Below are 16,148 nucleotides of genomic sequence, written 5' to 3'. Positions count from 1 at the left end.
TGTTTCCAGGCTTTTAACTTTCCCACATACATATTTTTTCCCCAAGTTCTTTTGAATCCTATCTCTCCATCCTGTTGTCCAACTTTTAATATCTTACTTTTGCATGTGGCTGGAGTGCACAGTTGAGCACAAACAATAACAGTCCTGTCCCTGTCCCTGCAGTTCCGTTCAGAATACTTATATGTTTTGTTCCCTTGGGCACTCAACTTCATTTATTGCTGACACTCACTTTCCTCCCTCATTTTAAACCTGTACTCATTCTTTCATTGCAAATTAGACCAGGAATAAAAGAAAAATTATTTTCCATTCAAAATGATTGGCACAAATTTGGGAGAAGGGATTTTGCCCTTGATTTTTTTTTTTTAATATAAAATTCCTTCTGATTAGCTTGTACTGAGGAAGGTATGTTTATTTGAAGAACTCTGAATGTCAAAATTTGTGTAAAGAAGGAAGTGGCATGCACATGGTGCTCACTAGAAAGAATAAAAAATGTTGGATCCTGATAAAAAGTCCCTACTGCTTGAGAGGAGGCACATTGTATTTTAAATTAACCAATGTGATAAAAATGTACATGTTATGTTATAATTACAGAGGTCTTTTGTAAAACTTCACAACAGTTACAATGTAGTGTTGACAGCTACACTTCTTTTAATGTATAGCATTCTGGTGGTTTTGTGTGATAGATCGCTGACTGTTCTAGAAGATAAATTATTGTTTGTTTAGGTTTAAGCTAATTTTTCAAAAGCTTTCTTATTTAAAAAGCGATGCATTATAAATAGCAAAAAATTCCTTGAAATAGTGTACACATCACTGACAATTACAGAAGAAATGACTGATTATAAGTAAAAACTCCTTAATGTACATGTTTTGAGTAAGTTGCACCTATGTGTACTTTTTTTATATTGATTAACCAGGAAGTTTTTGCAGCCCTTCAGCCAGCTTTGTAGTTTAGTCCATTAGTTTTGTTAACTTATGTTATTTAGATAAGATGAAATTGATAAATTACATTTGGTGAAAATCTGTTCTTCCCCACAGTGGTGTCTGAAGTTAACTTAGAAGGAATAAAAATAAAATACAAAATTTAAAGCAAGCTGTTTCAGTAGGGCTATTAATGTGTAATTGAAAATTTAAACACAAGCATTTTGATAAAATTATCATCTTGTTTTTATGAAAGTTTTGCTTGAAACCACTAAATAGCTGGAGGTAACTGGAACCCTCCACTAACTTGGCTTCTGTGCTTTGAATTTGATCAGCTGAGAAGTTAGAAAACTATCTAAATTAGGACAAGTGATGTTTCAGCCAGGCATATGGAAGTCTCTAAAACTTGACATACAATTATACTCACCCAATAGATTTTAATTTGTTAAAGCTAGTTGAATATAATTCATACATAGCATTAAAAATAGTTACATAGTATTACATGTAAGTGCATAGGATGCACAAAAAGTGTACTGCATGAGAATAACTATCGGAAATAAGTTAGGAAATGAAGTTTTGGCTTAACATAGCACTAGAAAGCCATTAGTATTCTTTTTGTGAAGATTGTACTTAGTTCTTAAAAAGGGGAAGTATTTTTTACTAGTGTCATGTTAATGTTCCAATCTCCTGCTATAGTTTATATTGTATGCTGAGATCTTACTTTAATGAAGTTCCCCACGCTTTTGAATATGCAGAATGCAGTGAAAACTGCAGTTTCAGTATTGCTGAGCCTGTGGCTGAGAAATCTCTTTCCTACATGAACCTCCCTGTACTGACAAAAATATCCTGAAAAGTACCATTTCCAGCTCAGAAAGAATTCCCCTGGTACGTGTTCTGTGGAGAATGGCCACAAGCTCAATTTGGCTTGGACCTGTCTTAAACAGTAATTGAGGAAGAAAGGGCTGCTAGGCTAAAATCTGACCCCAGTGCTTTTCAGTTGTGTTGGTTTTTAAGCTTGGTATTTTAAAAAAAACAGATGTGCATGATTTTGTCTGTCATTAAGTCTTCCCTTCTCTTCTTTCTCACTGCTCCATTAAATTTTGAACCTGACTAGTTTCAAACAATTTTGATGGAGAATTAGTTGCTTTAAGGATAATAACCTATAAATTTGTGAAAATCAGTGGCAGCTGAGGAGACCCTGGGGGGTATACTCCTCCTTCTGACATTGGCATGTATAATCAATTGCCATTTCATTACCTCCTCTTGTTCTACCCCCAGCAGCTGCCAAAAGCCAAATGCTGCCCAAATGATGCTCAGCAAGGAAAAGAGCTCTGTTGGATAGCAGATTCTCCAGGCAAAGCTTTGTGCCTCAGGCCTTTCTCTGTCATGTGTCGGAGGTTTGTTGTGATGTTAGAAATTTGAGAGTTGGGGATTACTCAATTTGCTGGGGCCCTGCTGTAGGTGCGCTGCTCAATAGTGTTTGGGATTAGGAGAAAATTTGGTCTGGACAGTATTCTACCTTCCTCTGAAAGAAATGGGTGGCAAGGTTATGTTGTAATAAAAATTATTACTACATCCTTGGCAGGTGCTTGGTGGAGGGAATTCTTGCACGTGGGATCTGGCTTTCTAATAAACTGCAGTAATAAATGTGTTAGGGGAAAGTACCCCCTAAAGAAAGTGCGAAATAGAGCTGCAACTACAACCCACTGGGACTGTGGGGGGAAACAAGTACCCTTAATAATCTGCCACCACAAAGTGATGTTTTGGTGAGGAGTCTGGTGCCAGTTGAAATAGGGTTGGGGACTAGTGCTAGCCCTCTAGCAGGTGGAACAGATTACAATAGGAAGTGACCTGAATGGGCCAAGTTTTTGCTAATGGTTCCCAGATGTTTAATGAATCAGTGATGTGATCAAGCCATGCTCACAATGGTGTTTCAATCTTTCTGCAGTGTTCAGGACACCATAGTTGATAAATGCTAGAGAAATAGCGCTCAGCTATTCTTAATATTTCAAGTGACCTGTAACAAGGATCAGAGTATGTTCAGTCTTTGGTACACTGTCTTCCAAAATAGTGCACAAAAAACTGTAAACTGGCTTGTATACCTTTACTGTACACAGAAGAAATGCAGTGGTGTTGTGGTGCTGACCAGTTCAGTGGCTGGACATTGTCTGCAGGTGAGGTAGTCCTGTAACAGCCCCTGAATTGTGCATTAGGCTGGATGACAGCAAAACAGTCAAACTGTTCTGGGCTTTTCATGTATGGAGATAAACTGTTTCAACTTGAAATATATATTCTGTTTTATTCAGACTTAATTTTCAAGAGAATTTTTTGAAATAGATGTCAGTTCTTTTAACACTCTTCATTTTATTTGATGTGACTGTTTCTGAACACAAGTTGGAAAAGAGAATAAAAATGTTGTAGGTCACTTCTCATTTCTTTTCTTCTCATGTTTGCAGTCTCTTCTCCTGAGTGTGTTTCCTGTCAGTCTTTCCTCCCAGTCCATCAGGCTAAACTGTTTCAGCCACTCTACCTTCTCATTTCCAGACACGGAGAATGTGTGGGACAGAAGGACCCTTCTTAGCCCACACCCATCCTATATCAAGGATGCCCCACATCATTTTTGCTGAAGGAGCTCACCTAGCAGTAGCCTTTCTGCTACTTCTCTCCTCCTGACTCTCCCTTTCAGGCCACCCTGGTGTGAGAATTACTGAGTTAGTTCTGTGCACTGTGAGTTTTGTGGAACAAACATTTAGGGATTGCCTTTTTTTCATCCCTTCCATCCTTCCTTCTGTAGTAATGCCAAATCCTGAGTATAGCTGCCAGTTGCTACTGTGGTATTTCTTACTGTTTGTTGTTTTCTTCTTTGTAGCTTTGAGAGCTATAGTCATGGATCAGGACTCCACTGCACCGGGTATTAAACAAAAATGGAATAATGTTACAGAATTGAGATGCCCCCACCTGTATCCCCCTAAACCAAAGCACTGGGTAATCTTCCTGTAACATGAGGAAGAGTGAAATCTTTAAAAAGCTTATCGTAGGAGAAATTGAGAAAAGCCATTTTGAGATGTATATTTCTATTAAAAAGCACTTACATTACGGTACGTGGCCTCATAATTTTTTTAAAAACACAATAAATGTATCAGAAACTTTACTAGATGATGAGTTAACAGTTTATAATATAACTTTATTTCCAAAATAGAAAGAAGATATTTGTACAACTCACTTTGCTCAGAAAGTCTTGCAAGGTTATTTTATTTGTTGCTCTGTCTTGGGTTTTGAGAAATTGGGGTGTATTTCTGAGGAGCACTTAGTGAGAATAGCCTATCTTTGGCTCTATGGCTTTATCACCATAGGCTTTCAGACTCTTGACAGCTCCCATTCTTGTAAACAAAGAAATGTTCCTCTCAAACACCTTGAATAATCGGTGAATTAAAATGGTCGCAACATCATGCGGAGATGCTATTGCCTGGAAATCAGTAGGCAGATAGCACACATTCTGCAGTATCAGTGCAACAGACTTCCTGCAAGCTTCTTGGCTTTCATTTGCGGCTGCTGTGGCAGTGTTTCAGCCTGTCCACAGCTTTCACATGGATTTTTAACTTGCACCTCTATTTCAGATGCTAATATAGAATTAACAAAACATGGCTTATGATAACAGACTGACAGATAGATATAACCTCCTGATCTAGTGTAGGTATCTTAGTGTGCCATGCTGGTCACTGCTACTCCTCATTTCTCTGAATCTAACATCAGCTGAGATCAGATGCAACAAGATGCAAATGCAGGCTAATGCCTTGTTAAAATATTTCTTGATTGCTCCAGCTGGTCCATTATTCTTAACCAGGTTACCCTTGTTTATTGCCCCCACTCATCAAGCTGCTTTGCCACTGCATCTCTGCCCCAAATTCTTTCATGTTTTTCCTTTGTAGTCTGGTACATAATTTAAAGAGTTGATTTTTGACATGTTTATACATGAAATAATAGTGAAAAAAAATATAAGTAGAAGAATCAAGACCTTCCATCATGTTCTTGTCTGCCTTAGAGAAAGACATAGCTTAATCTCTGAGTACTCTGAGGTATGTGATTTGCCAGTTTGAAAAGATCTAAAATTGGGTTTTGTAACAGTGAAAGGAAATGGACTGTCATGAATAAACTTTTGAAGGTACAAGTGTGTATGTAGAAGCTATATATAACTTCCATATATAGTGCAGAACTCCTTAATTATTCTACAAAATAGTAACCTGGTCTGATTTGGCTAAATCTTCTTTTCAGTATTTTATACCGTCATAATTTTAAAATATGCATGTGTGTATATAATTTTAAAGTTAGTGTGCATTAGACTATTAACTCACACCTTCCAAAAGATTTACAGATATCGTGTTTAGGTCACTGCTATTTCACTGTTGAAGTGTTGTTATGCTTCTAGCTTGCTATTCATTAGAAAAATAATAAAATTAACTTTCTCTTTCCATAGTTCAGTTTCTGTTTGTTGTTAACTCATAGCAAAATTTTCTTTGCAGGATAATTGCGCAATGAAATTATTGAGTCTGTTAAAGTTGATGACTCGTTTGTAAGTAATGCTTGACCTGTACTAGCCAGCAGAAGTGTTGTTGCAAGGTTAGACAGAAATGAATGAATGAATTTGTCTATTTGTGTACGTGTATAATGCATATTGACAATTGTATAGCTGTGGAATGTAATCAGATATCTTTTTGAAAGCAAGATCTTGATAGTGCCTACCATTTTAGTGAAACTTGTAGTGTATCTCTTAAGATAATATTTTTCAAAAACTTGTGTTACTTTTTGTTTCATTTTTGCATGGAGAGGAATCAGAGCAATTTGGGATTATCTCTGGAGATGATCTAGTCCAACCTCATGTCTGAAGCAAGGCAAATTAGAGCAGGTTGCTCCAGGGGTTGGTCAGCCAAGTGCTGAATAGCTCCAAGGATTGACACTCCACCACCTCTCTGGGCAGCCTGTTCCAATATTTGATCACCCTCTTGGTGAAAAAGCTTTTGCCCTGTTTGGAATTGCCCGTGTTTCAGATTTGATAAAGGTGTACTGTGAGAAGATGAGTGGCAATGTACACAGTGTCTGGCTCCCTCTTGGTACCCTCCCAGTAGGTAGCTGTAGACAGCAGTAGGATCTCCCTTCTTCAGGCTGAACAACCTGAGTTGTCTCAGTCTCTGCTGAGGGAGAGCTTATGTGCTCCAGCCCCCTAACCAGCATGATGGCCCTCCATTGGACTTCGTTCTGGTGCATCCATGTCCTTCTTGTATTGGAGAGCCCTGGACTGGGTGCAGTATTCCACACAATGTCTCACAAGGGCCGAAGAGAGGGGAAGAGTCATGCCCCTGGCTTCACCCTTGCTAATACAGCCCAGCATACAGTTGGCCTTCTGTGTATCAAGGGCACACTGCTGACTCATGTTCAACTTGCTGTCCACTGGGACTCTTGGATTCTTTTCTGCAAAGCTGCTTTCTAGCACTTTGGCTTTTAGTCTGTACAGTTAGTTACACAGAGTACCTCCATCCCAGGCGCAGGAGCAGGCGTTTGCACCTGGACTTCACGGAGTTACTGACAACGCATTTCTTCAGCCTCTCAAGCACCCTATCAATAGCAGTCCTGCCCACCAGTGCATGGGCTCCTCCCCCTAAGTTGGTACCATCCACAGCCTTGCTGTAGGTGCACTCTATCCCATCTTCCAGGTCTTTAACAGGGATGTTAAACACCATGGGCTTGGCACTGATCTCTGAAGGATGCCATGAGTAACCAGCCACCAGTTGGCCTTTGTACCCCTGATCACAGCCCCTTGAGCCCAGTGGTTCAGCCACTTTTTCACCCAACTTATCTCCCCCTGTCCAGTTGATATCTTACCAATTTGGGAATAAGGTCTGTGCAGCAGATTGTGTCGAAGGCCTTGGGAAAATGAACATACTCTGAATATTACTTTTAGTCTTGCCACAGGCACCTAACTACCCAGCTGTATAAGCACAGTCCACTAGTGGGAAATGAGTTCCTCTCTCGTGGTTTTTGCATCTTGCAATTTAAGATATGCGTTATAGAAATAGGTATCTCTTACTGACTTGGATATTTAAGCTCATTGTTTTAGAAATGACAAAGGATCAGAAAAAGCAAAATTTTGTAGAGGAAGAGAGAAAACAGCAATGGACAACTCTGCAAGTTTGTGTGGTAGCTACTTGGGATCAGTGTGGGTTCTAAAATTTTAATTCATTTTTTAAGAACTCAGTTTTCTTTATCTAACTTGATTTGATGAAAGCAGAGGGACAATATTTGCATAAATAGCTAAGTGATCCCCAAGAGAAAACATTATTTTCCCATAAAGCATGTTCATGAGGCATTTTGGAGGTCTTGCAGATTAAATAGGATTTATGTATTTTAAAATGAGAAAGTGTTGTTCTAAAGAGAAAAAGAACTATGTATTTTAAATTTGGGAAACAGAATATGGAGTGAAGATAATAAACTCCACTTATTAGGAAAGATGATAATAAACCTCATCTGTTGTATGTTCAGGGGTTGTCAATTGTAATTCTCTTTAAACCTTGCCATAACTGTTTTATATTGCAGTAGAAAATTGACTGAGGAACTTGCATGTAAATTTACTAACCTAGGTGTCTTTAGCATGTTACTTATGACTTGCATAGTTTTAGAAGTAACCATAGTGCTCTATAAAAACATTTCAGCCAAGTACCTGATCTGACACATTTGCCAAAAGGGAAAAAGGAGCCTGGTTGTGCAAACTTCTATCTGTCCTGATCCAATTATATTTTATACATATATATATATATGTGTGTGTGTGTGTGTGTGTGTATATATATATTTGTATAACACCACCCGTAAGCAAGGCCTAATATTAAAATTTTAAGTTTTCTAGGCTTTACTTATGATACAAGCTAGTGGGAAAAAATATTTTTGTAAATGAGTGTTGTTTTCTTTAAAAATGATCTCTCCATATACATCATGAGTATTTTTAGTTTTCTACTGTTGTGACCCTTGTTTGGAGGTGCTCTCATTAATGCTAAAATGAATAGGCATTTATCAAATCTCATACTGTAACTATAGTTATTAGCACTTTTAGAATGTAACTCCCTTCCCACTCCCAGTATAATTTTGACTTTAACTTTAAAATGTTTGTCATCTGGTGTGAGGTGGATTTATGGGAGAGCAGTAGTTTTAGTGCCTTTTGGCTGGGTGTTTCTGATGACATCACTGTGATCTAGACACAGTGTGTGCCTCTAGTTGGTTCCAGTGTTAAATAGTTTCATAATTATGCTAGTTTTGGCAGTTGACTTGGAACTTTTTCCCATCTCTTTAATGAACATGTTTTACTTCTGGGCTTATGAGGCAGCCACATGTTTGAGAAATTAATAGTGTGCTCTTAAAGTTAACATTGAGCAGAAGTGTGCAGATACAGAAAGCTTTTGGATATACGTCTACATAGGAATGTAGTTCCTGTAAGGTCATGGCCACTGTTATCATCGTCCAGTAATTAAAGAATACAACACTTGCTTTATAAAGTATTAGTAGCTGTTGTGATAAATGGTGTGTGTTCACGCTCAAAAAACCCCATGCAACTCTAAAACCTTTTTGATAATTGCGTAATGTAAGGAAATGAATGGATGTTATCCCAGATTAAAAAAATTTTTTTCAAATGTTTGGTCAGGTTGAATTCTTCTTAAACGTAGGTATACTCTGTTACTTCATGTGGATTAAGTCACATAAGTATATTTGAGATAAATTTTTGTGTTGCGTTTTGGCACCATCTTGGAACATGTTTTGTTTTGATTACTTTTAAGTCCAACTTGCTCTAATTGGTTGCAACCATTTTCCAACACAACAGACTTGTAGCTCAGGGAAATATAAAAAGGTTATTGTATTGAGTTTATTTATAGGTTAAGATTTGAGACTTTCTTTCAAAATAAACACAATCTAAGGGTTCTCCACCACTTTCCATTAAACCCCTCCCCCCAAATCCAGTGTGCTAGTATGTATTCCTAACTCTCTGAAAGTGGTGAAAGTTTAAACCACTCGTATTTCATCTTTAAGTGTTAGTAATAGTCTGTATGATTGAAACATTGCCTAGATTTTTCATGAAGTTATGAGAAGATTCATCAAACGTGGTTGTGTCAGTATGCAGATAGAAAAGTTAGACTTGAATGTAGTCAGGCTTGATACAGTTAATACTTCAAAAATAGAATGCCTTCCCCATTCCCCTTGCCACCCTTTCTTTTTCTCATAGCCAACATAAATATTAAAAGGCAAGCATAATGTGGTCCTATCGGATAAAATCATTAAATAGTTGCGCCACAGCATTGTGTACAATTCATAAGTGAGCTCGGGAAAGAAGGAAATGTGTTAATTGAGCTGTTTGGTCACTCTGACATCTCGGGTTTTTTTCAAGTTCAAAAATGAGTATGGTGACTCATCTTAAAAAATATTTTCATGCTACATGTGAACTAGTTTCCAAGAAAAAAGATATGGTTAAAAGTCTATAATCTAATTTTTCTTGGTAAGCTGGAAACATGAAGGAAAGGTGAGCTTTTTTTGTTTACAAAACATACATGTTGATGAAGAGACTTCCATCACCCCAGGTTTAAAGTTAAAGCAAGAACTTCAAGCTGTCATTATTGCTCAGGTATGCCCTGAAGAGAGTGGTGGCTTTCTAATAAAATTGCACTGTAGTTAGAAGTTCTGAGAGAATCTGCAGGAGACTTAACATTCCTCAATGAAAAGCATCAGAAGGTTGTCAGAGATAAGAAAGCAAACAAGTGCCCTCCAGAGTTGATCCTAAACACCCATTTCATTTTTTCATGCATTGGAATAGGAAAGCCCTATATGATTGAAATGACCAGGTAACCATGAATTAAAAAACAACAAACAGCTTGTTTCAGTACTGTATTAATGACTGGAAAATCTCAAATCCTTTATGGTAACTTATCCTTCTTTTAGAAGCTATCTTCTACCCTCCTAATGTATGAATGGGTCTGTCTGCTGCAATTTCTCCAAATAAGTTCAGCCTTCTGTTCCTGCTCTCCCCCCAGCTAAGATTATATTGCTCATCATCTTTTTTTCTTAGTGAAATGGTATTTCCACCTTATCAGAGAATTTTCCTCTGTGTTCTGTTTTTCTAAATATGGAGTGGAAGGAAAGAATCTCTCTCTTCAAATGTTTTGAAGTTGTAGACTTCTATTTAAAAGGTGTCATTACATGTAACTTCTTTTTTTTTATTTTATTTTTTTTATTTTTCATGTAAAAACCACTAAGAACTAAGTAAAGTGAAGATTCCGTTTCATAATTTCTCTGGGATTATTAAAAATGCCAGGCAGCATGCACGGAAACACATGACCCTGTACAAAAACTCAGCACAGTTTAAGCTGTTCGCTTTTTGGTGGTTAGAGGACTTAAGAATATTATGGCTTCATACTGCAGTACTTGACATTTGTTTCCCCAACCCTTCTTTTTGTGAACATGTTGTGTGATCCTAGTCGTGCCATGACCCAGAGAGCATTTTGCTGTTTTTTTCTGCAAGAGACTATGTCTATCGAAGAGATAATTTGGCTTGTGTCAAAAGTTGTAAGAATTTGCTTTTCTCTAACCGGCTCTTCTAATACACTCAAAAGAGTATTTGCATTACTTTTCTTGGCTTTCTTGCACTTGAGTCTTGTAGTTAAACTGTCATTCTGGAATGTAATGGGAATACTAGTGGAGTATTTAAAACCCAAAATTCAGCTAATTAAGATTTTCTTGTGTCTGCGAATTTGATCTTGTAAGGCTTATATTACATTCTCTACTTTTGAGCCATGTTTCCTGCTTCTGAATTTCTGAAGGTGAATAAGATGTATAGAAGCTCAAGATGAGCAGGTGCCCTCAGTTCATTTATCTTTTCTGGGGCCATGTTTTAGAAGCCTGCAAAAATATTTTGCTTTGTGAATCAGCTTCAGTTAGCTGTATTAGGAAAGACATGACTGACATCTTGGAACCATTTGAGGTGGTTTCATGAGTAGGCATGTAAGCTCATAAAATTCGGTAGTTTCTCATATTTGTTTTGGTAGTCTGCAGGGCTATGTTTCTGTTTGAAGGAATGTTTCAGCAGAAATGCAGCTAGATGAAATGTGTTCAACTGAAATAAATAATTAAATGGCTGAGGTTTTTTTTAAACAGAAGTTAGTGAAAGTATTAATTACAAATAATTTTTTATGTTGTACAGCTAGCTTTGTAATAATTTCTGTAGTTAGGTGCATGTACAGGATTGAATTGATGGAAAAATTGTAACAGAAGTTTAATTTACCAAATCTTTACCAAGTCGTTCTCCTCATGCTTATTTTCTTTCTGTTTGGTTGACTCAGTTGCTTGCTTTTCCTTTAGCAAGAAGACCACGAAAGTTGTGGTTCCAGTTCAACAAACCGCAGTGCCACGGAAAGCATGAAATCAGCAGTAAAACCACGACGAGTTCAGCAATCTGCTTCTCCTGACCCTGATTTACCTCCAGGTAATCCATAATTTCAGAAGCTGGATTGTATTTGAGGGATAGAAAATACCTGAATTTCATTCAGGTGGCCACAGTGTCCAAGTTAGACTATTATATCTCTGTCCACCTACAAATCACATAAAGGCGAGTGAAATACTTGAATATTATAAAATAGAACCAAATTACAATAAAACATAGTTAATCCTTATATCTTTTTCTTCCATTTTGTTGAATCCTTACATTTAGAAAACTTATTTATAGCACGAGATAGATTAGTGTGAGAAACGTGCTGTAGGGGTAAAGGTAGTGTGTTAGATTTTATCCTCTGCTGCTCTGTTTTTCTTCTGTTTTGGATCACTGTTTTCTACTGCTCACTGACTGCTCAGTGGTTCACAGTAAGTTATTTTCTTGTATGTTTTCAGATTCTTATAATAGTTTTAAAGGTAAAGTCTTCTCTTTTATGAGAATAATAATTCTGAGATGTTTCTTGTTGAGTCCTGTATGTACTGGTAGAGATGTTCACAACTTTTTTCTTTTTTTTTTTTCTTTTTTTTTTTTTTCCCTGACATGGGATTTAGCTTAGTTGGAGATATTTATATGGTATAAAAATGCCTATGGAACTATACATATGATTACTCTTGCCTCTGAGTTTGTGCAGAAATTTCAAATATGATGTGTTGTTTTGTGCAGAAAAATGAAATTGGAGAGTACTGGAATGAATTGCAATTTGCCTTCTTGGGCCATATAATTTTAGATGGGTTAAAGACATAATAGTTTTGTGTTAGGGTTTTTTTCTCTTTTGTTAACAGGAAGTTTATACTTGCCTTGAATCAAAAGGGAGCATTAAAATTTAGTGTGTGGAATATTATGTACTACAGAGTATCATCTTACTTTGGAATGGGTACTTGAGGAGTCAGATCTGGAGGCTCTCTTAAAGCTCTGAGATCCAATAAACTGTAGTGGGTCAGAATTGCAGGACTTTTGGTATCCAGTGTTTTCTACCACGGACAGCGCTTCAGCCCTGGCAGTTCCTTGGCGTTTGGTTCTTTGTGTCTCACCTGTGAACAACAGGAGTCAAAGGCTTGCCAAAGAATTGAATGATGATATTGCTTTCAGTGAGTTTTAGGATTTTGGTTCCTCAAGTTTGTTTCTGTCAGTCTTATCTGTGGATGTCCCAGAAAGTTGTAGTCTTAGTGAAAGGCTGGAGGTCTGCTTACTGTAATGTTGACATCTGATGAAGTTAGAACATTCCAACAGATGCGTTTGCACATATCCAGATGGAACATGCCCATTGAAAATTGGTTTGCGTGTCGTTTTTAATGAATATGTTGTGGTTCTTAATGATTAGTATGCTTGTATGAATTACACATATTGTATTTGCAGTACCATAGCAAATTATCATATCTGTTGTCTTCTTATGTTACTATTTGATAGGTTCTGTAAATGTACTCTGTGCTTCTGTGAAACTGTAGGGCACTATCACCTCCTTTGTTGTCATCACATTCCTTCTTCAACTGCATGGAGTATGTTGGTAGTGAAGTCTAATTCAGAGAGCATTAGTGAAATCTTACCTTGTTGAATGGACTGTAAGTTACTTTCCATGTGGCAAAGTTCTCTAAATACAATTGGTTTTGGTTTTTGATGCATAAATAACACTGTTTGATAGACCTCCTATGTTGTAAACAGCCTCCATGAGGAGTAGAGGCCTCCTTGTAGGAAGATTTTATTCTCTGCGGTGTAGGATATGTCTTTGCTAAGCGTTAATTTGCACATCCTGGATTTCAGTAAGATTTTGAGTCATATACTTAGGTTTGTTTTAGTCTCTGGAAGATATAGGTATCATACGACTGTTGTAATTTGTTATTATGGCAGGCAGCTAAACACCACACAGCCTCTTGCTCACTCCCCTCCTCCCATCCAGTGGGATGGGGGACAGAATTGGTGGGGTGGGGAAGTAAAATTCTTGGGTTTAGATAAAGGTAGTTTAATAGGACAGAAAAGGAAGGGAAAATAATAATAATGATAAAAGAATTAGAATACACAAAACAAGTGATGCACAATACAGTTGCTCACCATCCATTGACCAATGCCCAGCCAGTTCCAGAGCAACGGCCCCTGGCCAACACTTCCCCTAGTTAATATACTGAGTATGACGTCATACGGTATGGAATATCCCTTTGGCCAGTTTGGGTTAGCTCTCCTGGCTGTGCCTCCTCCCAGCTTCTTGTGCACCCCCAGCCTTCTCTGGTAGGGCAGTATGAGAAGCTGAAAAGTCCTTGACTTAGTGTAAACACTGCTTAGCAACAACTGAAACATCAGTGTGTTATCAACATTATTCTCATTCTAAATCCAAAACACAGCACTATACCAGCTACTGGGAAAGAAATTAACTATCCCAGCCGAAACCAGGACATCTGTTGAAATATTTATTTGTCCTTTAACTCTGCTGTGTTCTCACAGAGGGAGCTATGCAGAGCTTAGCTAAAAATGTAGCTTTGGTAACAATAGAGCACTGCTAAGCTGAAGATGTTTAGATGTGACCAGTCAGGTGATATCAATTCTGTTGAATCAATAGACCACTCTGTGGACTATAGTGCTAGAGTATATTGGAGGCTTGGATCTGGAACTGCATTCTCAGCTCTTGCTGCACAGTGTAGCCTGCTGGGTTCTAGAGAACTGGGAAAAAGCATACGTGTGGAATTTGTGTTGCAGCTCAGGAGAGAATTTACCCCTACAGATTTTCTAATATTTTTAGTCACTTCATCATAGAACACCTGAATTTTAGTGGCAAGGATGGTCGTAGTGTTATATTTAAAAATTACAAGAATAAGAAGCAACTTCCAACTGTTTTCTCCCACTTGTATTTAAAACAACCCCCCCTTTTTTATAAACTGTATTATACATGACCTTGCTGATGGTTTTATTACTTTGTTTTGATTAGGAAGAATTACAATTTAAATTCACTTTCTTAAAAGACTGATGCTCACTCATGAGAATCTGATTCTAGTACATTTGGAGCTAAACTTAATTAGAAAGTTGGTACCTGTATGGTACTTTTAACAATGTACTGCACCACTAGTTTGGAAATGTCTTCACAGAAGTGTGAAACAAAATTTTTTTTTTATCAAATCTGTGACCCCTCTTTCATTTGGAAGATATAATTCTGCTCCTTTTTATGCATTCAGGCAAAAAGACATACAGATCAAAACGTTGTTGCTCTTTTCCTGAATACTGCTGGAAACTATCAGCAGAACTCACTTTTTTTTTTTCTGCTATGATGCTGGATTTGTAATGTTTTTATCATTCACAACAGGAAAATGTGAATTAGATTGACTTTGAAACACCCTTGAAAGCAAAATATTTAAAAAAACTTTGGACCTGTGGAGGGACAGCTTCATTCTTCAATGAAATTAGTAGCTTGCTTTAAAGTCATAATTAAATTACTGGTTATGATTTCATAGTTGCTAGTTACATAGTCTGCAAAATATTTCTATGCTGAACTTTAGAAAAGCAACTGAATGCTTTGTGTCGGCTTCTATTTATATACAGGTCAGTTTACACCACTCTAGTGATGAATATCGGTCTCTTATGCCCCTTAATTATTGAAATAATACATCTGTTTTTTTGAATTCATATAACCTAAAAATATGTTGCTATTTTAAGACGTCAGGGAGAACGTTGTTAAAAACAAGTTATTCCATGTTATTTTTCAGTAGTGTTTTTAGATTGATATGCAAAAAAGGTAAATTCAGATTATGTTAGAAATCTGACAGTATAAAGCTATAAAAATTTTGACTTTAATTGCATTTCTGGATTTCCTGTTTCTATAGACAATGGTCAAGCATTTTCCAGATTTTGTTTTAATACAGTTACAATCCTATTAAGATGGCAGGAGATGTTAAAATGCTGTTTCTGTCCTGCTGGAACTAGCTTTGCTCAAAGTGTGACGTGTGCTCAAGAGTAGTATAAAATGAAGAAGCTGAGTTATGATAAGAAATGTGATGTGTTTTACAGTTAAGATTTTAATATTGAAATACTTTTAAAACATAGAAATATATCTGATCAGAATAAAAATATTCTGCTAATGGTAGCTGAAAGCATGTTTTGCGTTTAATAAAAGAGGTGGTTGGAGGCTTTGAATTATGAAAAAGGAAAAACTTCTACGTCAACTGTGTAAATTTGCAGTTGTGGAACTCAAGAAAATCACTTAAGTAATGGTAAAACGTTCCAGCTACTCTAAGGTGAAAAGTAATATTTGAGTGTGAAAACGATGAATAGCTAGAGAAAGTAGAGTACAATGGAAGTAGCAACCTGAGTCTGCTCCTACTGATCTCACAACGTTTTGATGTTCATTTTAAGTTTTATTTGAATTAAAATTGTTGATATGCAAGTTTCAGAAAACTACTCTTGAAGCCTGTGGATTTAAACCTGTATCATTAACTGTTTTTTTTTTTTTTAAGTGTAGTTACCAAACTAGACCTCTATAGCATGTATTAAATGTCTTTTTAGATAGAACGTAAGTAATGTTATAAATTTTAAAATATAGAAATTTTAAGGCTTGGGTTTTTTCCAGCACAAATGAGTTAGCTCCATAGTTACATTCAGTATACCTAAAATATGTGAATATGAGTAGTATTTAATTTCTTTACCCTATTGGTAAAATATGAGTGTTTACCACTTACTTGGGAATTCACAGACAAGATCATTTTTCCAATCGCATTATGTCTGAAAAAATTTAAAT

At 36.8% G+C, this 16,148-nt stretch overlaps 1 protein-coding gene across 10 annotated transcripts in view; it reads left to right on the top strand.

Moving 5' to 3' along the window:
• Window positions 1–16,148, top strand: part of VPS13B (vacuolar protein sorting 13 homolog B (yeast)) — a 484,692-nt gene that overhangs the window by 36,326 nt on the left and 432,218 nt on the right. For 8 of the 10 annotated variants that reach the window (XM_010577053.1, XM_010577052.1, XM_010577051.1 and 5 more), the window contains one exon: window positions 11,305–11,428. In XM_010577053.1, coding sequence (XP_010575355.1) covers window positions 11,305–11,428 — 124 coding nt within the window. Of the gene's footprint in view, window positions 1–5,438; window positions 5,489–11,304; window positions 11,429–16,148 lie in introns of all 10 variants that reach the window. The other 2 variants (XM_010577054.1, XM_010577056.1) reach the window with 1 other exon arrangement.

Source organism: Haliaeetus leucocephalus, unplaced genomic scaffold, assembly GCF_000737465.1.
Source record: "Haliaeetus leucocephalus isolate CR32 unplaced genomic scaffold, Haliaeetus_leucocephalus-4.0 Scaffold555, whole genome shotgun sequence".
Classification (NCBI taxonomy): domain Eukaryota; kingdom Metazoa; phylum Chordata; class Aves; order Accipitriformes; family Accipitridae; genus Haliaeetus; species Haliaeetus leucocephalus.
The sequence above is the reverse complement of the archived record's forward strand: the minus strand, read 5'-3'. Positions and strand labels throughout refer to the sequence as shown.